Consider the following 25,508-nt stretch of genomic DNA (forward strand, 5'->3'; position numbering starts at 1 on the left):
ATTTTTATACCTGCAGAGGTATTTTTTTTTCAACTTAAGGTGAGTCATTTTACACATCAAGTTACTATAGGTCAGCCTCAAGTGTTTTTCTTTTTTCGACCATTAGACAGGCTGTTCTTTGTGAACGTGAGGTGTTTGATGATCCACTTTAGGTTATTATTTTTCAACCTAAAGTGTGGATTTATAAAGTTGTTGAGGTATTTATTTATCTACCTAAGGTGAGCCATTTTTCACTTCTGGTTTTCATAAATCAACCTCAAGTGTATTATCTGACACTTGACAAATTTTAGTTTTTCATTACAGTGAGGTATTCCATGTTTTATCTTAGATCATTATTTTATAACCTCAAGTATGCATTTTTAGCTTAGCAACCGAAGATGCGACAGGCTTTTATAGCTCAACCTAAAGTTATTTTTTTAATACTTACGAAGGTAATAAGTAACAAACGTGAGGTGTTATCCGGCCCACCTAGACTATTAATTTTTAAAAACTAAACTCAGTGGCTCGACAGCCCATAGAGGGCCAAGGCCTACTATGCCCATCTCAGTTTTCTTGAGCTTGAGCCCTGGGGTGCAGGAGCAGATATTCCGGTCAGGTGGTCATTCGAACGCGGAACCCTCAGTGTTTAGTTCCCAAACATGCTTGGTACTCATTTATCGACCCACTGAAGGGATGAAAGGCTGAGTCAACCTTGCCCGGCCCGAGGATTGAACCCAGGACCTGTGCACGGGAGCGCGAAGGCCTCTATATTCTTCGGCGCTACCATTCAGCCACCGGGTGTCTTAATAATTTTTAACTTCACTATTTTTTATATTATATAAAGAATAGTGAATATCTTTATATTTTTTCACTAGAAGAGATCTTCATTTATCAACCTGAAGTTTTTTATGTTACACCTTCGGTAGTAATTGCTTCTTTTTTTAAGTTATAAAACAAAATTTCAAATGCATAATTCTTCTGTGATTTAAATAGATTCAATTAAATTATTTTAAAATGACACTTATCGGAGTTACACAGTTAAAAAATAATAATTGTGTGAACTCACATCTTTATAAGGTAGATGTCTAAGGTGCTTGAATTTTTAAAGCTATAAAACTGCAAATTTAAATAATTAGTCAGCTGACATTCAAAATGCTTTTATTTAAAACTAAAATTTCATTTTTTTACAATTCAACAAAATTATTTTAAATATTGATTCTGTCTCAGTGGACTGATCGTTAAGACACGGTTCCCAGCAGATCACCGAAGTCAAGCATCACTGGCTATGGTCAGTGTGCGGGTGGGTGACCATTTGGATCAGTTTTCATAGGGACCGAGGGTGTGCGATATTGGTCCTCGTTAAACTGTTCTACCGTAAAGTGCTCGACTTCGCGTGCAGGTCGTCGGGCTACCGAAGAGGGGGTGCCATCCCTCTGCAGAGGATCAAAATTGTGATGGCATGTCTTCGGATCATCCTCAGGGGTGTTTCCCAGACCATCGCCAATAGCCCATTGTGCAGCTCTAGTGCGACGCAAATTAACAACAGCAACTGTCTCCCTGTTGAAACTTGTAAGTATTGAAACCTAAAAGAAAAATATGAGTTAGTAAAAAAGTCATATTTACAATAATGGAGAAAAGATATTTACAATAATGGTTTTAAAATATTAGAAACTAGATATTGTTTTTTATGATTTGAATAAACTGGATGAAATTATTTTTCTTTTTCAGAAAAATGGCATTCCACTTCTGTCATTTCTGTTCGATCCTCGTAGCTAAACGCGTTTAAAAGAGTGGCAGGTACCACAGCCACAAAATGAAATACTCTGAAGAAATCTTTAGAGAAATTCAAATATATAATTCAGATCCTTCTAACACTTTTCATTTTCCCATTTATCTTTCATTATGGTACTTGTAACTTTAACAATTAGATTTTCTTCCTTTTAATTCATAATTTTCCTTCTTTTGATTCAATAAGACTAGTCTATATTTTTAAACTTTTTCTCAGATTTCATAAAACTAATAATTTTTTAATCAATTTTTGACACTGATTCTGAAAAAACTTCCGTTATTGTCAATCACATCAGAGTTTCGCAAAAATATAGTTATTTTAATATTTTAAGCAATGTAATAAATAATCAACAATCTTTTAATAACATAAAATTTTAAAGTTAGGTACAAATTTTATCAATTTAATCAATATCAATTCAATCAATATCAAATTCAATCAATAAATGTCAAACACACTTACCAAATTTTGCATAGTTACCACTTTTGATTGTCAACGCACATGCCATTCGCCGGCTCGCTCGGAACTCTGGGTAATGAGCTATTTAATAGTGTAATTTAAGCAACCTCAAAATAAGTTTAGGTATAAATCGAATAACTTCGTACACCTCAATAAATATCTGACTCTCTTTAGTTGAAATAAGAAAAAAATTTTATACCTCATAAATACCTCTTTTGTTATGTGTCAGAAAAACAACCTGGTATACCTTAGATATCCCCTTATCAGTCTGGTTGATATGAAGTTAATTTAAAACAACCTCAAAATGAACTTTATAGATAAGAATGACTTCATACACCTCAATAAATGCCTCACTCCCTTTAGTTGAAATTAGGTTAATTTTTTTTTATACCTCACAAATAAATTTTTTGTTTTAAGTATCAGAAAAACAACCTGTATACGTTGAAAAACACCTCATCAGCCTGGTTTATTTGAAGTGAATTTTAATATATATTAGTATATGTAACAACTTAGTACACCTCAGTTACAACCTTTATAAGGCATAATTTCGATGGAAGTTTTCTCAGCAACCTTAAATTACCTAATATATACCTCAAAACAGCCTCAGTACCTAAAAAATATCTCAAATGTACCTTAAATTTTCTCAAGTATTGTTGCTCACTACAAGGCGCAAACCTGAACCGTCAACGGGGTGCGCATTAAACCTCACCATAAATAACCATTTTAACTAGAACCATGGGAACCAGCAGTTAAAAACCAATTTCTAATTCCTAAAAAGATTTAGAGGCATTTTTGGCTAAGTTGTTGTTCATTTACGTCGCACTAGATCTGCAAAATGGGCTATTAGCGACGGTCTGAGAAGCATCCCTAAGGATGATCCGAGGACATGCCATCTCAATTTTGATTCTCTGCAGAGGGGGTGGCCACCCCACCGCGGTAGCCCAAAAGCCTGCGAGCGTAGTCGAGCATTTTACGGTGAAACAGTTTAACAAGGACAGATACCGCACACTCTCGGTCCCTACGCAGACATATCCAAATTGTCACCCACTCGCACACTGAACGCAGCCAGCGATGCTTGACTTCGGTGATCTGCTGGGAACCGTTTTTTTTTTTTTTTGTTAAAAAAGGTATTTCACCGAGCAATGAACATTTTCACCTGCTTGCGATTTTTTTGCGTGCGAATAAAAAGTAGATTAAGAGAAAATATTTTTCCGGAGAAAGCCCGCTAAAATCTAGTTTTTTCCTCTGTATCGAATGCAATGAGTAAATGAATGCGTGAATCGTATGCAGCAAAAATAGATTTTTAGAAATGTTATTTTTTTTAATTAATAAAATAGTTGTTGTTGTTGTAGTTAATTTACGTCGCACTAGAGCTGCACAATGGGCTATTGGTAACGATCTGGGAAACATCCCTGAGGATGATCCGAAGACAAGCCATCACAATTTCGATCCTCTGTAGAGAGGATGGCACCCCCGCTTCGGTATCCCAACTACCTCTGCACGCGAAATCGAGCATTTTATGGTAGAACAGTTTAACGAGGACCAATACCATACACCCTCGGTCTCTATGCAGACTGATCCAAGTGGTCTCCCAAGCGCACTCTGACCGCAGCCACTGATGCTTGTCTTCGGTGATCTCCTGGGAACCGCGTTTTATTGTTGTTGTTGTTGTTGTTAATTTACGTCGCACTAGAGCTGCACAATGGGCTATTGGCGACGGTCTGGGAAACATCCCGGAGGATGATCCGAAGACATGCCATCACAATTTTGATCCTCTGCGGAGGGGATGGCACCCCCGCTTCGGTAGCCCGACGACCTGCGCGCGAAGTCGAGCACTTTACGGTAGCACAGTTTAACGAGGACCCATACCGCACACCCTCGGTCCCTACGCAGACTGATCCAAGTGGTCACCCACCCGCACACTGACCGTAGCCAGTGATGCTTGACTTCGGTGATCTGCTGGGAACCGTGTCTTAACGATCAGTCCACTGCGGGACGAACCGCGTTTTAACGAATAATATTAAGTATATAGCAAAACAAGCAAGCTATAAGCTTATTTGTAGTGACATAAAATGTCAGATTTTCACGTTACTACCTGTCATTTCAAAGTTATTTTTTTTATTCTACTTAGCTTAGGATAAACATTACGATTACATCATTTTAAAGGCATATTAATTATCTTATCAATTTCGTTTCGATTTTTTGATTGTTAGATATCTATTCATGAAACATATTTATTCTAATGTATTTCAAACTGTCCATTCCTAACGAGCATAAAACCTAAACCAAATCTAATAATGGCCCCAATACAGCAAATTCTTGTTTAAAAGATTTCGTTTCAATAGATACTATTATTTTTAAAATTGAAACTCTTGGCTGTAAATAAATTCGTATATATACCCTCACTTTTACCTTAGTTACATTTGAAAGTATTTCAACTTTCTTGAATTTAATGTAGTTTCATTATGTCTTGTGAAGGATGTAGTATACGATTTCCTGTTATACAGTTCCGTAAAAAGGTAATTGAAAATTTTCTTTTTTTAGCTCTATGGAAATTTAAAAGATTTTTAAACTCTTTGTTGTTACATTTTTGTGCGAATGCTGAAATACTTTTAAACAATATTGTTTGTAAATAGGGGGAGAGTTCAATATCAACACCTACGCCCAAATTTTGAAAAATCCGTAAATTGGTCACCAATAACTAGAAGTTGTTTAGAAATGATGATTTTAAATTAATTAATATTCTATTGTCGTATTGTTTGTAAATTCCAATTTGTAAAAAGCTTTGTTATTTATTATTAAATTGAATTAGAGCTTTTTATTTATTTACGAATTATGACAAACCTATATATGAAATAGGGAAGAGAAAAAATAAATTCAATTTCGCACTTAGTCTTATTGTTGAAAAAAAAACTGACTGGTCTCTAAAAATCTTTTCTCCTAAAACCGTAAACATAATTCAAACATTGCCCAATGTTGTCTAAATAATATTATCAGGGTATCTGCGCACCTGGAAGCTCATCAATTTCGGTATTGAACAAAATTTGTCATGATTTTAACTATTTTTCTAAAAAAATCATAGAAAGTGATGGATTTAGGTCGCTGAAAAATCTAATTTTTAAAATGGAATTTACCCCCTCCCCCATTCCATGGCGTTCCGAATAAACTTCTGTGATTTCAGAATTTTTGTTATTATTTTTTTTTTTATTTTATCAATTTAAAATTCTAACTGAAGCAAGCCAGTCATTGACGAATTTTTTTCATTCTGAACAGTAAAATCAGGAGTATTTCTTTATTTTCGATGAACAGGAAAAGTATCTATAGAATATAACTCTGTACAAAAAAAGGGAATTCTGGATTTTAACTGGCCAAATTTGTCCATCTTGATTGCGAAAATTTAACTTAATTCCGCCTCTAGAACATGGATTTAAAAAATATAGATTGTGTTTTTACGAATGAAGAAGGAAACATAAAACTGGCGGATTTTACACTGTACTGATGTTTTGTTTAAAAAACTTCTACTAAGGAAGGAAACGTAAAATAAACTTTCTATACGATTTGGGGACCCGGGTCAACAGCCCTGTATGCCTCTGCCTCAGTCAGGCTCAAGCCCAAACGCAGGAGCCTTTCTGTCCTCAGGGGTAATACCAAAAACTGACGACAAAAAGACTCCAGTGTGTTGGCAGGCAGTGTGTTCCCTGATGAAGTGCTGTCTTTCTTAATACACATATCTTTAAATGTTCTTCATTTTCTGCTAGAATCGTATTTCTGACTTTGTAAATTAAAATAAGACAAATTTGGTTTTAGCACTTTTCCATTTTGATTTGTTATTTTATTTTGCCTTTTTTCTCAATTTGTATAAATCAGTTTCCTTTTTTGATTAGAGCATTTTGCATGTCTGAATTCAGTTAGAATCTTTTTTCTTTCTTTTTCGTGTTTTTTCCACGCTTCTTTGATCATCTGAAAAGAATTCCATTACAGAACAGAAACGCCAGGTTATTGATTGCAGTAGACTTATGTAAGAATTTGTAGAAATGTTAAATTTTAAAATAAAATATCTTTATATCTTTTTGACAAGAAAGTAGTTTATTAAATAGTCATATATACATTTAAGTAACTATACCATCTTAATTGTAACTAATGAAGAAACGTAATTTTCTCAGTTGTATTGTAATTTTATAGTTGATTATTTTGTCAGGGTTGTTACAAAAATTTCAGGAATTAAATATGCAACCAGAAAAACTCTGGGGAAAATGATGTAAAAGAAAAATATTATTAAAAACAATGCCTGTTTAGTAGGTGAAAAATGAGTCAATATTAAATTTTTGTTAGTGTATTTTCATTTCATTTGAAACGTGCTGAGATCCTTAGAGAATGCTATACTCTAAGAGGAAACATTTTGCGCTGAATTCTCTTTAACCTACATAAATAATTCGACGTATACAGTATAGAAAAATTGAGTTGAGGTAATCTATAGTTCGTTCACCTGGAGCTGGAACTTGGCTCCGCGTTCATCACGTGGTATCCCACGATACCATTTTGCTGTTTTTGGGAGAAGGAGTATTCCCAAACAAGGTTGCTTTTTGGAGATCATATGACAAAAATAATATTTTATATATAATTTTTATGTGTATTTTTTCATAATATTTCATAAATTTGATGGTATTTATCTCTTTTGAGTGAATGGTTTGTCCTTTTGGACATCCTTTATGTATCCTTTTGCCAGGAAAACAGCAGCTTTTAAATTTAAAGTATACTTAATTAGCTGGAGAATGAAAGATATAACAGCAGATGATGAAGCGACTGGAAACAGATTGACTGTTTACATTTGGCCTGCATTTAGGGTTGTCTCATTTTACTCCCGCAATGAAATGAACTCTGTGTCTGAGTAGGTGGAGCCAAGTACCAACTCCTGGTGAACAAACTATAGATTAAACCATAAAGTTCTTTTTTTTTCTGTAATTATCAAAATGCAAACAAATTTTAGCAGGATTACGCAACGGCAATCCTAAATAATTTATTTGTTATTATGTAATTAAAATATGATCTCCTCCAATAGTTTATGTGTAGTTTGAAAGCACAAAGAAGATACCTCAACTCACTTTACTAATGGACATGAAAATTTATCCCATTGTACTGTGTTCTTTTAATGTTTTATTTCTTTATTCCAAAATAATAGAAAATGTCAATTAAATAATACTAGCTCTAATAGTAATGTGGGATTGAATATATCTTCTTTAATTCTCTTTAACAAATGAACAGGTAATTTATGTTAAAGGCTTTTGTGTTGCAACCTTGTTTATCTCTCTCATCATTAATAATTTTATTTTTTATTCCAGAGAAAATGCAATGATTGTGGTCTCTTATTTTGCCAAGACTGTGCTTCGACTAAAGGAAAGCTCTATCAGTGTTACCGATGTAAAGTGTTCACCTGCGTGCCTTTAAATTTTGACGATGTTGAGAAATTAAAGTTAAAAGATTTGCAATGGTTTTTGGAGACAAAAGGAATCACTATTCCTGCCAGTGATAGCAGAGAAAAGCCAGTTTTGGTACAATGGGTGATGAGTTATTCCCAAAGTATATCTGCTCAACCACAAATGTACACTCCTCTCTATCCCACCTTATTCCCCCAAGGTCAAAGTATTAGGGGTCTTTTTGGACCCCAGGGGGTTTCTTCTAGCTCATCTATACAAGTATAGTTTCATTTCTCATTACTGTATTTTAAAAATATCCTTATAAATGCTAATATTTGGTAGAAATAATAGGTCTTATCGCATATCACCTTGCAAACATAATGTGCGGATACAAAAAAATTTCTAGTGATTTCTTCCTATTTCATGAAGATTGTTATTACTATCACTAGTTTCAATGTTACATTTACAATTATTTTCAGCTTAAAGCATAATATAAAAATAGGGAGGCCAAACAGGAAGTTCATCAATCTGAAAAAAATCAGGGAATTTAAATTTAATGCTCTTAATTTAAAAAAGTCAAGAAAAATGATGAAATTTATATTTAAGGTAATGAGCAATCAGATATTTTCATTGTCAGTTACCCACGATAAATATCACACACAATTATGTGTGCCTATTGGAACTGTTTTGATTTTTTTTTTCTGTTGTACTAAAGAGATGCCAACTTGCTCCAAGACAGGGGCGGCGCCAGTAGGGGGTCAGGGGGGGCAGGAGCACCCCCGTCGGGCATGGCCAGCCCCCCCATCGGGAAAAATTTAAAGTCTCGTCGGGAAAATAGTCTGGTCACATTTTTTTTTCTAAAAAATGTCAAAAATTCATTTACAAATGCCTAATAAAAATTTTTGTAGTTGACTTTTTATTTATTTATTTTTAAGAATTAGTAACAAAATTTAGTAAAATATATTGTAAATTCTATGTAATTGTAGTTTCACTGCACTACTCCTAACTTTGCTCATATATTGTTAAACTAGAGTCCGGATGCGATTAGACATGGTTGAAATTGAAAACTTTTCGAAGACCCATAGAAATCCTTTCCCCTCAAACACATCTTGATTTTCTTGGAACTTATCTTTCAAACTGCTATTCTTTTTTCTTGAGAACTGAGGAGGGGATAGATAATCACCCCTCTTTACTGGGAGAATAACTGACAAAAGCCTGAGGGACAGAGAGAGAGAGGCAGGTCCTCTTTACAAATTCTTTTTTATGTAACAAGTTTATTAATGGTTTATGGGATCACATAATTGCTTTGTGAAATTTTCAAGCAAAATGAAAGTATAAGAATAAAATAAAAAAAATTCAGTTTTAATTTTTTCATTTTTTTATTACTTTTAAATGAGGAAAATCATTGACTTATTGGGATTCAAGGTTTATATTTTAATCAACGCATTAAATAAGCAGTCGGGAAAAAAAAGAAAAACAAACAGTAACAAAATATTTGTAATTTATTTTAATTTTTTTGGCAGATTTAATTTATTATTTTTTTATTATCATTTTCTTGGTAGTAAAAAGATTGTTGATTGATTCAGAGAAACAATTAAACTGTCCGTATTCAATATCTTAAAATATATATTAATCAACATAATAGATTCTCATTGACTTATTTTATGTACAGTGTATGAAATGGAAAAAGAGAACACCTTGATTAACTTTTGATTTAATCGTATATTCACGTATAAAGAGTCAATATCATATTTTTACGAAAAAGAGCACTAAAGCGCATTTTGTTCAGGATAAACATGCAAGTTTGTCAAAAGTTTAGTTTTAGCTTTTTAATTTTCAAAATGCGGAAACAGCCGCAATCTGGAAGATGATAGTGTCCAAAGTTATGGCAAAAAGAGAGATGGAAAGTTTGGGTCCTTTAATTTTAACTTCATACTTCGATTATTGTGCATTATCTCGAGAACTTCTTGAGTGTATTGAAAAATGTATACATTAAATTACAAAAAAAAAGGGAAAAAATTATGCACAAATTTTTAAGCAAAAATAATTTTAAATAATTATTTGTTATTTTTTACTAGTTTATTAAATAATAATAAAATATATTGAATTGCATGTTCTACATATTTTTACATCCTTTTAATTTCAAAACACAAACTTTCAGAGCAATCGATCGATTAGTTTCTGAGTTCAAATTTTAAAAACGTCGGTTTGTTTAAATTTCATTTATCTTTAATTATTCAATCAATTTTATTCAAATTTTGTATTTTACAATTTAAAATTACCTTCCACAAAGTAATATAAAAATTTGTATATCTTGCTATTTTATTTTATTCTATCCGTCGTTGAACAGCTGACCTAATTTTCGGGTTTACGACTACTAAAGTTTAACTCCGTAGCCTTGTAATTTTGAACCAGAACCATTTTTAAGGATGGGCTCATTGGGCCCTGGCCCAGGGCCCCGAGTTCTGATGGGGCCCCCGAAAAGTCTAAAATCTCATTGCATTAATTGTTTTTTTTTTTTTTTTTTTTTTAAAAAATTCTAACTCATTTATTATTTATAACTCAAGAGGGCCACCAGATCCCACTTTTTTCTTCTTTTTTTAAAGTTTTATTCAGAGATTTATTCAGATCATTTTTTCTTTTCTACATAGTTGGATGCTTTTCAAAATCTAATCGAAGTGCTTACAAACATAAAATAATTGTTATTCTTCACTTTTCTAACCAAAAGAGCAATAAAACGCTTTTTCTACTGATGAAAATATCCCCACTTTCGTAGCTACCACCCACAGAGTTGTTAAATAGCCTCCTCACTTTACACTGTGAGAATATGTTTTTAGCTTCTTGATATTGCCTAGGGGCTCTTTTCTCCTAACTTCGGAAATATCAAATATCCACAGAAACACCCTTTTGTTTGATTTCTGGTCATAAATTTCTAAGAAGAAAACATTTCTAGGGCTGTTGATATGGGGAGGGTCTTGTTAGAATCTGTCTTGAGATTTCCATACTGTCCTTAAATTGGGACTCGTTCAATTCGAATTTTTCTCTCTTACAAAATTTAGAAGATATTTTTTCTAATTTATTCTAAAAGCTTTTCTTTCCTTTAATCATCCTAAATGTTTCAACTAGCATAATTGTTTACTTTATTTAATTATTGTAGTTGATTTAATTCTGTTATTTTTCAAATCAATCGTAAGAGAATGAAATAGGAATTTCTATGTCAACTTTTTGTAGGATAGTAAGAAGACATAAATCTTTCACATGGAGGTAAGCAAATGTTTCTATTAAATCAATTTTGGTAAATCAATCAAAACGTGAAAGATTTGAGCAGTTTTTTATATATATACATTGAGATTTTTTTGTTTTATTTATTTATTTAAATGGCGGGCCACTATTCAATTCCCTCTTTGACTGGCCTGTTTGCTAAAACTCTTGATTTGGTCTGTTCCGGATAAAATTGATATAACAAATGTAATTTAATTTTAATTTTACTTACTGCTAATAGACAGAAACAACATATGATTTTGTTTAATAGAGCATTGAAATCAAATGATCATCAGCAAAAAAATGTTACAACATGAGAAAAAAATTGTCTAAAACTCCTGTATGATCAAATTTTCCATGTTTCCCCTAAATATGAAATATGTTTAATTTGTAATACTATAGTTCATACACGAAATTAATTAATTTAGTTAGCTTACGATTTTATTGTTTATTGATCATTCTATTTTTAACTCCTTTTTGTTGTTATTATGTGTTTAAAGTTAATAAGGCTTCTCAATTTTTTCATTAATAAGGCTTTTAAATTTCCTAATCAAAGTCGAAGCAATTTCTTAAAGTTATAAATCGAAACTATATATAAAAGTTTGACAGCTTTGTTTTTATTTTAACCGTGTGCATTTAATTTAATGAAATAAAAATAAATAAAGAAGTGGAAAAAATGTAAATAAATGACTGAATTAAAAAAAAAACTTCGTTGTCATATCATCTTTTGAATAATTTGAGTATTAATAAGTTATATAAAAATAAGCAAATTTTTAGTTCAAAAGGTAAAAAAAATTTGATTTGTTTAAAAGGTAATTATGCTCCATCATTCGATCATGAGACTATTTAATATCTGTTCCTAAGGATCAGAATTCTTTTTCATTTTACTTTATTGTAAAAATGATATATACTTAATATTTTCATGTGATATGCTGCAGTTTTGAATACCTAAGAGATGATTGAAATTGTCAATTCAAAAATCAATTAATATTTAAACAATTAATACGTAAAAAAATAATTGTCGCAAGTAAATTAATATTAAGTAAGAACGAAACAAAAATGATATCAATATATGCTGAATCACTAGTGAGAGAGGTGGGATGAACGACATCGAAACCAATTTGATTGAATAGTAAAACTAGAAGGTGTTTCTAAAATCCGGAAATCAATCAAGCTTCAATTTTTTTTCTTCTTTTTTTTGTCACGAAATTTATCAGGGGCTATTCGTTAGATTTCAATATGTGTTATGTTTTTTCATAGATTCATTAACAAATATTTGTCTTTTAAAACCTTTCACTCTATAATAATTATTAATTCTATAATAATTATTCTATAATTGTAATTCTAAAACTAATTGCTAATTGATATAAAGCGTTAGTGTGTATATATTAAATGTCTTCCATCGGCGGAACCCCGACATTACGATTAAAGTTTATTAAGGTAATTACGAATATTATAACCTAAAAACAGACTATTTTTAAAATATTTAATTCGAGGAATGTAGATTTTTCCTCGTTTTACCATTTTCAATCTTAAATAAGGTTTTATATCCGACAGTTAAGTTTGCAGTCCTTGAGTTATATCTAATCTAGTTTTGAATAATTTTTGGTGTATATACATAAGCTGAAAATGAATAAGATAAGCCGAATTATGGTTTACTTCTAAATGAACTGATCAATTTGGAAAGCATTTTTCAAGAATGTTAAGTATCCAAATGACTTAATTTATTGAATTTAAAAAATATCCGCAAGGCAGGTTTGTATATTTGGGACTGATGATTATGAAATCTAACACAAAACTGTGAGATCGGGGGCTCTATTCCAGCTGATGGCAGTTTTTAATTATTATTTCTTAATACTGAAAAATGTTTTTCGTATTTTTTTAAGTATGCATGTTAATAACTAGTAATTTAATAATTATTTAAAGAACTGGAAGGCTCCGCTACCTGTTCATTTTGCTCACTAACCCTCGTGGTTGCTTCTGCATTCATTGCAGGTTTAGAGGAAAAACGGTTTATTTCCCTTTTTTTCTACAAAAATTACGATTGAATTACCATTTACATTTTGAAGGTGATTAAATTTAAGTAAATCAATAAAATTGGTACCAATCAATAAAATTGGAAAATTAGTACCTGCCGCAGAGTTATTACTCAATAAAGTTGGACTCAAGGGATAGATCATTCTCCTCCGAATGAGGTGCACCGAGTTCGAATCCCAGTGATGGCTGAGTGATATGAATTCCACACCCGGCTTTTACCGACCACAGTGCTGACGTGAAATATCCTCAGTGGTAAGCGGATCATTTCTTAGAGTTCCCTTGGTATCAGACTAACCGTAGGAGGATTTCGTGGTTTTCCTCTCCATGTAACTCAAATGCGGGCTATCAAAACGTCCTCCACGAATGCAAAAATTTCTTCCACTTCTTGATCCTGGAGTTCTCTTGTCTGCTGGATTAGGTTCAAAATTACAAGGCTACAGAATTAAACATTAGTAGTAGTAAGCTCGAATTTTTGGAATTTTTTCTAGTTGTGCATAAATTTTTTATTGTTTGAGTAGAATATTTAATTGAGAACACTGTAGAATATCTTATGATGGATGTGCATATATTGTTTATTTATTCAGATATCACTTTTATATTTTTTCTTTGTTAATATTTGAATCATGATAAATTTTTTATCAGAACAAATATGTCTATGTCATATTAATTGTTTTTCGTATATTAAAAATTATTGCTTATTTTCAAAATTATCTTAGCCCCCCTGTCGGGGCATTGCTGACCCCCTGTCGGGCTAAGTCTAGCGCCACTCTTGCTCCAAGACAGTGGTTAAATATTTTAGAGTGGTAATCTTTCAATGCATGATTATTGGTTTAATAAATTCGATTAATAAGGTTTTTACTCACCACTAATTCTTATGTGATGCGCCACTTTGATGAACCGTTTAAAAAGTTGGGAAATTTAATAGAAAATCTGCCAATTTTAATTTGTTGTTCTTACCGTTTTTTAAAATATTTTTTTGAATCTGGAGCAGTTGGCATCTGTGGTACTATATCTGATTTATATCCAAATTTGAAAATTATAATTTTGAACACAAGCATATTTTTATAATTTTGTTTTTTATTGACGAATTAAATCTGCAAATTATAAATGTAATTAACCTTTTAACTGTTGAACAAAAACTCAAGTTTTTACTTATTCATTGTAAAGTTTTTCCCATAATTTTGCAATTTTGTTTCAATAAAGTTATATTTTTAATACTAATTATTTAATTCATTAGGTCCCACGTGAGGAAATTAATTCTAGCAGTCGTGTTGAATTAGCTCAAGAACCTAAAGAAGAAAAATCAAATACCAACAATGCTGGGGTAAGTTGCATTTTTTTTCCTGTTATATTGCTGCAGGTCAGAGTAATAGATGCAGTGTATTTTTATGACTAACAGGACCTGTATCTGGGCTGTTGGAAAAAAAGTTCTTTTTAATATTGAAATTTCTTAAGTTTTCTTTCCTATTTAAATCATATTATATGATAGACGTGGCATACCTATTTAAGGCAGTGGTCCCCACAATTATAAGGGTCCTTCAAAAAACAAAATTCAAAAAACATAAAATTTCTTGCCTTTTTTGTGTATTGATTTGTAAGTAATGTATGAAAGCTGCTGTTTCAATTTTTTCCCCTGTGCCGTAGTGTTTGATGCCAAGCAAGAGATTTTCTAGGATTGTTAATTGACTATTTGTCGCCAAGTTACTTAGCCGGTTCTTCCATCCACTGAATATTCAAATAATGTCACTTAGTTGTTTCTTCCACTGAGAATGATGAATTGAAGGAAGCTTAACTAACCTCCTATCGTTAACAAGAATTTTCATGATATTGATAAATTCTACGTTTTATAAGTAACTGATACCTACATACAATTAATTTCTTTCTATATAAAAATAATGCAGAGATAACTGTGCTCTGGAAAAAATCCGAATTTCCGGATTTTTTCGCTAACTGCGATCAGGAAATCCGAGGTACAGAAGTTTAAAAAAGTGTATTTTATTTAGAAATAAATATTAGAGCTAGAATTTATACTTGGCATGTTTTTCAATTGTAAATATTTTTTCTTTCAGAATAATGAATGTGATTAGACATAAAAGTAAACTTATACATAATTATTAATTTAAATTATGCTGCATATAATTTATTTAGAATTTCATGTTTTTAAAATATCTATTATTTAAATTTTTGAAGATATAAACTTTTTGAAATGCTTAATTAATGATTTTACTCGAGAAATTTTCAGGAGTTTTGAGTTGGGCTCGCAATCACCCTTGCCTATGTATCTGAAATTTTTTTTTTTAAATTTCTTCGTCTACATTAGACAAAAAATGTTATCACGCTCTAGAATCAGGTCTGTGAAATATAAATTATTAATCAGTTGTAATCAAATTGCCAGAGAAGCGAGCAGTAATTTCAATTTTAGTTGTGTTGTTTTTTAATGTATCATAGCAAGAATAAGAATAGTCTGCTGCTATTGCAACAGTCTCATTTATATTTGATTTACCTATATATCTGAAAATTGTTTTTTAAATTTCTTGTCTCTGTAATGTATCTGAAAGTTTTTTTTAAAGTTCTTTGTCGCCATTAGACAAAAAACTGTTATCACACACTAGAATCAAGTATGCAAAATATAACTTATTAATCAAAATAATAAAATTGCCGGAGAAGTGAGCACTCATTTCAAGTTTAGCTGTGTTGTTTTTTTTGAGAACCTGAATTGTTATAATATTAAAATGATAATAAGAATTAGTCAAAAGCTCGCCTCATCTAATTTAAGTATGACTTTGACAGAGATAAATTCAATGCCTGTAATAAAATGTTTAGTAGGTAGACCACTTAAGGCTAAAAATTGTAAACCAGTCTTTATTGCATCTAACAGTTGGGACTGTTACAAGAGGAAAGACATGATTGACTTGTTGAAATTCATTCCTACTGTTGAACACTTGCATTATAAATTTTAAAGAACCAATCAAAAAGACATGAGCTAAACTACAGCTAACGAATGAGACATCTTACATATTGATCATGAATCCATTTAAACAAAGTAATGCTCCCAATTCGTAATATTATGTAACATAACAGTTATAGGGTATCTGCGCACCTGGAAAGCCATGGATTTCGGTATTCAATAAAATTTGTCATGATTTTAACTATTTTTTTAAAAAAATCATGGAAAGTCATGGATTTGAAGTCATGGATTGCTGAAAAATCAAATTTTTAAAAATGGAATACCCCCCCCCCCCTGATTTCTCAGTGTTCCGATGTTTCAAATATCTGAATTTGTAACAAAATACCCCCTCATAGTTAAAATATGAAATATTTTTATCTTTTTCTTTGAAAAATATGGTGTCTTTCAGGAAATGAAAGAAAGAACATCCTTTCTAGAGCGAATTATCTTTTGAACTTTAGTGATTTCAGAATTTTCTTATGTACTTAATTTTTTATTTTATTTCATCAATTTAAAATTCCTAGTTTAGGCTTTTTATATTGATCTTACTTTTAAGAAAAAATAAAACAGCTTTAAATAACTGCATATATTAACTACATATTTGACTGTATTTAGTTATTTGCTTTGGTATTTTTTTTCCTGCTGTTTTATTGCTTCAACTCTTCACTCTGTTTTTTAAGTTTAAGATCAATAAGGATAAAGTTGCAGTTTTGGTTATACCTATCATTTCAATTAATGTTATTATAATGCTTTTTTTAAATTTATTGTTCTGTTTTAGTCGGAGAAAATAGTAACTTCGATAAGTCATGAAAAATTCATGGAAAGTCATGGATTTGAACATCTAAAATGTATCAGAAACCCTGCAGTTATTATTCATTTTTGCTAAAATCTTGAAACATGTACATTTAATAAATGAAACATATATATTTACATATAATGAAGTTTTTTCATAGTAAAAATTTATTCAAAGACTAAATTTGAGTTAATAAGCCTCTTTCTTTGCCAAAGTGATTAACTTCCTTACAAAAAAATTTTAGTAATAATAGAAATTACTCTGAGGATATTCAAATACTTTCTACATTTTTTTACATGAGAGATGTATATATTTTTATACAATCTCTATCATATTTTTTAATTTGAATAGAATTTTATAAAACATAAAATATTTTTTTATTTTTCTCAACTACTTGATTTTTGGATTTAAATAATTTAGTAAGTGAGGCATCCATGTACTGAATTGTTAAATCTTGTTAACACAAAATTCACAGGGCTATCATAATTAATTCATATTGACCAAATTTCATCTTATTCAATACATTATGAAAACAATTTATTTTATACTAGCAATACATATTATGTATTTCATTAATGTATGTAAAAAAATGCAATTATATACCAAACAAATTAAACTAAGCTTACAAATTTTTACTAATTTTTTAATTATTTTAATGAAAATAACTAATGAAAAATATAATGTAAATACCAATAAGTTATTCATTTTATTTTGTGCTGAAATAGTCTGCAATTGATTTTTCAATCCCTTTCGTCATATACTTCACCTTCAATCACTTCCTTCATATCTGTGCTTATATTTAAGTGTCCAATTTTGTTCATATAAAGCACTACTCAGCTTGATTACTGATTGATTGTTGACTCATAGGATATAACATATATTTCATGTTAAGCAATATTTCGCATAAAGCAATTTTACGTTAATGAGGTACGACTGTAATTATGATTTATATTATATCATGTATAAAACATACAGCCAAAATTATTGAAACTATTAATTGACTTTCTGAAAACATGGTTCTCTTAATATTTTAAGATCAATATTACTTGCTATATTATAACTATTCAGTTTATATTACATGTAATAACTGTGAGTTGTTAATTATTATCAATCTAGGTATTGACTTTAATTCTTATATGACAGAATTTAGGCATATTTTTTAGAATAAATAAAACTTAAGTGGTTGCTAATAATTGTCCGGTCTTTACTTATAAAAAATAAGTTTTTTTTTTATTTGCTTCTCAATATTTGTTATTATTTATATATTTTGGACATTCATGGAGAAAATTTTTGTTTCTAAAAAAATCCCTACAAAATTTTGTATTAAAAAATGTGTCACTTTGCAAAATTTTTCCTTGTTAAAAAAAACATATTTCAACTTGCGTATTAATTAGTTTAAATTCCTTAAGTTTATAGGTAGGACCTTAATAATTTAATCATTTTTTTAATAATAAATTTAATTTAATAAATTATTACTGTTTCAATATTGATTACTGTTATTGATTACTTTGTTAAATCAAAAGAATTTTTTCTCTGTTTATCTTTTGAAAATTTTTTACACAATATACAAACTTTACTTTCCAAAAATATTTTTAAAAAGTTATTGTATTAAAAAAATTTTTTTTTAATTTTCACATGACTATAATATATTCCCGGATAAGTAAACTAATTATAATTTATAAAAAAAATATAAATGTTATGTTAAATGAGTTAATGATTTTTTTCAAATCAATCTATTCCCTATTTAAGAATAACTTTTGTTAATCTGTTTTTAATACATACACAGCTGCACGTTAGCCCAACAGTTATAAATACAGGTAGGCTGTGGCCTATATACCACAAATTTCTGCATGCTATGTAGAACTATTATTTAACAAAAAAAAAACTCAATTTTCTGAGTATATTAGTAGGAATAATTTGAAAAACTGATTTCAATAGTTTGAATGGAGCTGGTTCCAATTACTTATCAAGATAATCAATCTCTGGCTGTATTTTATTATTTACAATGGACCCTGCAGGTTTTTAAATTGAGTAATTTTAATCAAAATGCCATTCAACTTCTTCACTGAACTCTTCAGTTTTATTTTGTAAAAAAACTTTACTAGAACATCTTTAAATTTAACCTACATCATCTAAATTGTTTGTAGGCACTAAAAATTTCAAATATTGTTTGGTCCTCCACTCTTCTTGGAGATTTCACTAAATATTTAGTACCACAAATATAAATGTGGTGCTAAATATTTAGCACCAATATTATGTGGTGCTAAATATTAGCATCACATAATTAAAAGATTCTTTTGTCTTTCAGAAATACCAAATTATAGATTTAGAATCTGTTAACAGCAGAAATCATATATTTGAATTGACTACAATGGAACTGAAAGTGTTGCTCACCAGAAATTTCATCTCATTTCGTGGATGCTGTGAAAAATCAGAACTTCAAGAAAAAGTCTGTTGGTTATGGGATCGTCAAGAAGCAGCGAAAAACAAAAGTATTGTCTTTTACTTATTTCATGTTATGACCTTTTATAAACATTTGTTACAAAATATCATACCTTGGCCAGTGGTCGGAACTAACACGCTACGAGCAATAAAATTACCGTAGTCACAGGGTTGGCATTTTGCCTGGAAGGAAGTAGGAAAATTAAAAAAAGTAAAAATAACCAAATATAATTGTTTAACAATAACTATTTAATGAGTAGTTGAAATTAATATTAAAAATTATTTATTTCATTTTTCAACAGAATTTTAAGAATCAGAGTCAATCACTTTTAGAGCATGCTTCACAAAATAGATCTAGGACTCGCATTAATTTGTTCTCTTCAGAATTACAATGATAAAAGAACAAACAAAAAAGCAATTAATTTTTCTCTGTTGCTACCACCTTCAATAAAAATAATGCTGGGTCACTTCCTGATCGAATACCTCTCTCCATGGAAAATAATTTTTTCTCAAAAGTGTCTCGAACGTGTTTCGATTTTAATTGAACGAAATGTTTTTCATTGGAGCAATGTTTTCTCAATCTTTCAGAATTGTAATTGTGAATTTCTCATTCTTATAATTAGCTTTATTAGGAAGAAGAAAATTCGAAATCTAGTAGTTTAAGTGTGCCCCCGTCTTCTTGGTTCGAATTTTTTTTTTCAGTACTTTGTTGTTATCATAGCAAAATTTAAAAAAAATAATAATAAATAACATCTGCGCACACATTCCAAAAGTATCTGCAAGCTCTGAATATTTTTTCATTACAGAATATTTATATATATATATATATGCATTGCAGAAAAGATAGAAACAGTTATATATTTCTTGCAGGGTTTGTTGATTTAAATCAGCTTGATTTGAATCATGATTTAAATCAAATTATGTTTTTTTTTAATTATTGATTTAAATCAACTGATTTTTATATATATATATATTAATTTGAAAAGTTAAAAAATGGTGTTTTAAATTATTGATATTTTTATTATTTCTTTTCTTAGTTTTAAAATTTATGTTAAATAAATTGCATTAGTTTTAAAAGTTATTATTGCTGCATTAATTAATTTTAGCTAATGAAATTACTTTCTTTCTTGGTATGTGTTAAATTCCAACACATTTGAAATTACATTTTTAAAAATCTTTTGATTCTTGAAATTATTAAATTAAAGTAACAGATTAAAGTAAACATTTAAGTATTTTTTTCTCATAATATGTTTACAATATCTTTGGCATTATCAGATTTTCTATAAAGAAATTTTGTGAAAAAAAATTTCAATGAGTACATAGATTTATAAAACATTATTTAGCTTAACTTATCTTTTTTGATGTAGGATTAAAAATGAATATTTTATTATAAAAATATATAGATTAAATGTTTATTTATTTTTTGATGAATGACTGCATTCATTAACGCAATCAGTAACATTTATTTTGTCATTTTAAAAATCAAGAGAGAGAAAAAATAAATCACAGTCTTAAATTAAAATTATGGTTTGGTAATTGAAACTTTATTTTAATAGTTAAAATATTAAAATAGTTAAAATAGCTCGTCTTTAAATTTCAATCATCTCTCGAACAATCATTTCTCGAAACAATTGTAAATGGGATTCTGAAACTAAGCCCATTGTCTAATTCCATTTGTAATTATATCATTATTTTCTTGTTATATTATTTTTAGTCTTTTTAAAACTAAATCTGCTTATTAAAATTACTTGAATTTCTCATCTTCCTTCAAGCTTAAAAAATCTAAAACTATTTTTAATTTTTAAAAATAATTACAGATAATCTACAATACAGTTTAAAAGTATTATTTCTTTGTTATAAATTTCATTATAATTGTCAATAAGCCTATAGCTCTTTTCAACAACTATTTCACATGTTTATTTTATGACCGCCGTTGAACAGTCGACCCAATTTTTGGGTTTACGACTACAAATGTTCGACGCCGTAGCCCTGTAATTTTGAACCAATCCAGAAGACAAGGAAACTCCTGGATCGGTACCCCCAGAGGTATTGATTAGTTATTTCACATGTTTAGAAATTATTCTAAAAAAAGGAATAATAACCACTTTTATAATTTTGCACAAATAAGTAAACCGCAAGAGGGAAAAAATCACTTCAAGCTCAATCTTTTTTTATAAAATCAAACTATGTATTTCAGTTGTTTTTTAAAAGCATTAGTCAATTTTAAACCACTCTAATTTTTTCTTAGAAATCGCAAAAATTAACGCACTAAAAATGGGTTGAGCTGTATTTTTTTTTTTTTTTTTTTAATTTCTTCATTTAAAATGTTTGCATATGTTTAAAAAATGGTAATAAATAAATGAAGAATAAAAGGAAATGAAAAAGTATGTTAGTACACACCGCTTGCATTATTTGAAACTTGTGTCAAGCTCAATCTTTTTTTATAAAATCAAACTATGTATTTCAGTTGTTTTTTAAAAGCATTAGTCAATTTTAAACCACTCTAATTTTTTCTTAGAAATCGCAAAAATTAACGCACTAAAAATGGGTTGAGCTGTATTTTTTTTTTTTTTTTTTTAATTTCTTCATTTAAAATGTTTGCATATGTTTAAAAAATGGTAATAAATAAATGAAGAATAAAAGGAAATGAAAAAGTATGTTAGTACACACCGCTTGCATTATTTGAAACTTGTGTTCAGATATTTCTATTGAGAATCGTTTTCTGTCTGTTATCAATATAATTCTTATATAGATTTACTAAATTTATAAACTTTTTAGAATGAAATAAACTGATATTCACATTTTTACTGCTTGTTTCTTTTTTTCTTGTTACTAAGCCTATGCATTCCTGTTTACTTCTTATATTTTAGCCTTAATTTTAACAACTCAAGTCATTTTAAAAATTCAAATTTTTCAGAGCAGTTGGTTTGATAATTTATTAATTTATTTATTTTTAATGTTGTCATTTACTTTTTTTTCTTTTAATTTGCAAAGAAATAGTTTTCAATTTAAATTTTTAAACATATATATGTTATTTAAAATGTTTCCTTCAGTCGAATTTGACAATTTAAATGTATTTATTGCTGATATGTAATCTTTCCCCATATCTATCAATTTTCTCTCCAAGATTTTCAAAACTTCCAGACATTTCAAGTAATATAAACTGCTTTATACTTTAATAACAAGGTCCAAGAATAAATATTTCCTAGCAATGCCAAATAAAAAATACCCTTTTTTGAATATAACTTCTCAGAAATGCAAAACTCTTTCTTCACTGAAATTTTGTATCATTATCTTTTGGATATTTAATAAAAGGAGATTTTTTAAAATTTTGCTTTACTTCAATAAAAAGTCAATTTTTGTTTAAAGCAATTAGCAAAAAATGCAATTTCTGTGTGTGTGTGGGGGGGAAACTTAACACAAGCCCTAAATGTTTTATCTCGGGTATATGTATACATATAAGGTAATAATATAAAACAATAGGTAATAAGTGTTAATGATTATAAATATTTTAATAAAGAATTTTTTTGAGCTTTAATAAAATTTTTAGTTTATTTTATAAATAAAAAATAATTTGGTTGCAAACTAATCTTATAAATAATATAATGTAAATTTTATAAATGTATTAAGATTCTTAGATAGTTTTTTTGCCATACATTTCTTCTAATATTATTTTAACAATTAGAGAAATAGTTTTGATGATGAAAAAAAATAATCAAGAGAATAATTGCCATTGAGTTTGTCATTCCAATTTTATCAGAAAACCACTGATAAATGACTAGACTTCTTTAAAAAGTTAATTAAAGAATAGTTTTCCTACTAAAGCTAGTTTTTTTGTTGTCAGAATCAAAACGGACAGGAGGTCGTGTAAATGTTGCGAAAAACTTCTGGGATATTTAGGACACATCATCAAGACTAAAACTGCATAAGAACCAGTGCTCGGAAATGTTATCGTAAATGGCTAGGGTCGCTTCAATATTATGACCTGCTCAGAAACAATTTGTTATAAGAAAGAAAATTCTGGTTCTCTTTCTCCCTACCTTGCTCTAAAACTCCAAGAAAAGCTCTCCTCTGCCTTCCTATTTGCTAAGTCCATTACCAAAAATTTGGTCGACTAGTACTGCCTATTTTTCAAAAAAAAAGGAGGGCATCTCAAACCGACATTGACGTCAGAAAGAGATAGGCTGAGACTTGTGAAAAAAAATCTATACAATTTGGTTTTGATATATCAGTGCAGCCTGGCAAAATTAAATGTAAAATGATATTAAAGTATGAATAAAAGAACAGGTTGTAGACAACACTACAAAATTTATAATGAACATTGCATTTGACAACCGGGAAAACATTTTTGTACAAGAGTTTCAGAGTTAAGCTTTTAACATAAAAGGAAAAGGTTCTGAAAGTGGAATAAAACGTAAATTGTTTTTCGCAAAATTTCATCTGTTTGAATTTTATCCTAAAATAAGATTGTTTCGGTGAAAGGAAAAACTATGGAGTGTCGCCACTAACTTACACTTACTTGGGTGGGCATGCTTGCCAAGTATCTTGTTCTTTTAACGAAGACTCCTGTATTTTACGACTTTCTCCTGTTTACCTGTATATTCTCAAATTTCGCCGTATTTGTTTAAGAAATTTTTTTTAAAAAATGGTGATAAAATATCCACTGATTGCAAAAGTACTTCTCTTATTCCTCAACAGATGGTGCTATTGCCAGTTCTGCAGTATGTTTAGTGTTAATTATTTAAGTCAAGTCAAGATGATGACTCAGGGGATAGAGCATTTGCCTTCCAATGAGGTGAACCCAGGTTCGAACGAATTCCGCATCCGGCTTGCACCCACCAGAGTGCTGACGTGAAATATCCTCAGTGGTAGACGGATCACTGGTTAGAGTCCCCTTGTCATCAGGCTAACCGTGGAGGTTTACGTGGTTTTCCTCTCAATGTAACTCAAATGCTGATTATTTCCATAAAATGTACTCCACAGAGGCAAAATTCTCCCAATACTCGATCCAGGAGTTCCCTCGTCTTCTGGATCTAGTTAAAAATTACAAGGCAACAGAGTTGAACATCAGTAGTCGTAAACCCAAAACTGGGTCGGTTAGTAAAATATCCGTTATTTTATTTTTCCAATGTTGGCAGGTATGGATGGGGACAGGTTTATATTTATTGCTGACGTGGAAACCTGAAATTGCCAAATATGTGCTTATAAGATTTTTTATGTATTCAATGGAAAATTTCTTAAATGCTTTAACATCTCTTTTTAATTCTTTTTAGACACGATTCCTGATGAAAATTTATGCAAGATCTGTATGGAAGCTAATATAGATTCCCTGTTATTAGACTGTGGTCATATGGTTACGTGTACAAAATGTGGAAAACTCTTACACGACTGCCCTATATGCCGTCAAATTATTGTACGAGTTGTACGAGCATTCAGATCATAAACATTTCCATTTTTTCTTGTATTTAAGTATAACCAAAGATTAATTGTGATGACAAATTTTGAGTCTCTCTGTCTTTTTCCCAGTTTTATTTTCTGAAGTTATAAATTGTTTGTAAATACATAGGAAATTGTTATATTTTTAATAAAATTCCTAATTAAAATTTGTTTTTCTTCATGTAAAAACTATTTCATTTTTTAATTAATTAAAATAACTTCATTTGTACACAATTAAAATGTCTTTATTCAACTTGGTCAACAACTGCCCTTTAAATTAATTTTAAAAATCAATGTGAAAATGAAGGGAAAAAATACTTCTCATTGATTTAATGTTTTACGTGCATTTTGAATTTTAATGCATTTCGAATTGATGTAATGCATTTCTAATTCATTTTAATACAGCACACCAAATATGTACAGTATTAAAATTAATTTGTTTAAATTTAAGAAGTACTTATAGTACATTAAACAATTGTATTGTGTTTAGTTCAACCTTTCTGTCCCAAGGGCCACATTAATAAATTCACAAAGATAACTAGCATGTTTTTTCACGGGCGCTGAAGCATCTTTCTTCGACTTGACAAATGTGCTTTCGCGTAATACACAACATCACCATGTTCAGTTTCCAAATCACTCAAGAACTCTTGAAATTGCCCGTGATTAAGTTCTTAAGTAATGTCTATATTATTATATATATCTCAGAAGTGTCTATATTAAATATTTTATTTAAAATGTTTTTTTTTAAAGAATATATCATCTTGAAAAAATAGTTAGACTAAATTTATTTTAACAACTTAGCAAGATATCACTTTTTATTTTTTTAAATTTTGAATGTTTTGGATCAACATTAATTTTTAAAAATTAAGATCGATGTGAGGAAAATAATATGTTTAGCTTGCTGAATACATTGTTTTTATTGAATAAAAAGTGTTTTAATGTGTTCTTTAAGTT

At 29.6% G+C, this 25,508-nt stretch overlaps 1 protein-coding gene across 2 annotated transcripts in view; it reads left to right on the forward strand.

The window, feature by feature from the left end:
- Positions 1 to 24,721, forward strand: part of LOC107449587 (E3 ubiquitin-protein ligase rififylin) — a 62,863-nt gene extending 38,142 nt beyond the window's left edge. Inside the window, exons 1-5 of one of the 2 annotated variants that reach the window (XM_016065161.4) lie at positions 4,284 to 4,743; positions 7,564 to 7,917; positions 14,174 to 14,260; positions 18,985 to 19,168; positions 24,392 to 24,721. In XM_016065161.4, the coding sequence (XP_015920647.1) occupies positions 4,690 to 4,743; positions 7,564 to 7,917; positions 14,174 to 14,260; positions 18,985 to 19,168; positions 24,392 to 24,561 (849 nt within the window). In that variant the 5' untranslated portion in view covers positions 4,284 to 4,689 and the 3' untranslated portion in view covers positions 24,562 to 24,721. Of the gene's footprint in view, positions 1 to 4,283; positions 4,744 to 7,563; positions 7,918 to 14,173; positions 14,261 to 18,984; positions 19,169 to 24,391 lie in introns of those variants that run through there. The other variant, XM_087164827.1, reaches the window with a different exon arrangement.
- The last annotated feature ends 787 nt before the right edge of the window (positions 24,722 to 25,508 follow it).

Source organism: Parasteatoda tepidariorum, chromosome 5 (genome assembly GCF_982258835.1).
Source record: "Parasteatoda tepidariorum strain Cologne lab strain chromosome 5, Ptep-v5.0, whole genome shotgun sequence".
In the NCBI taxonomy this organism is placed as follows: Eukaryota; Metazoa; Arthropoda; class Arachnida; order Araneae; family Theridiidae; genus Parasteatoda; species Parasteatoda tepidariorum.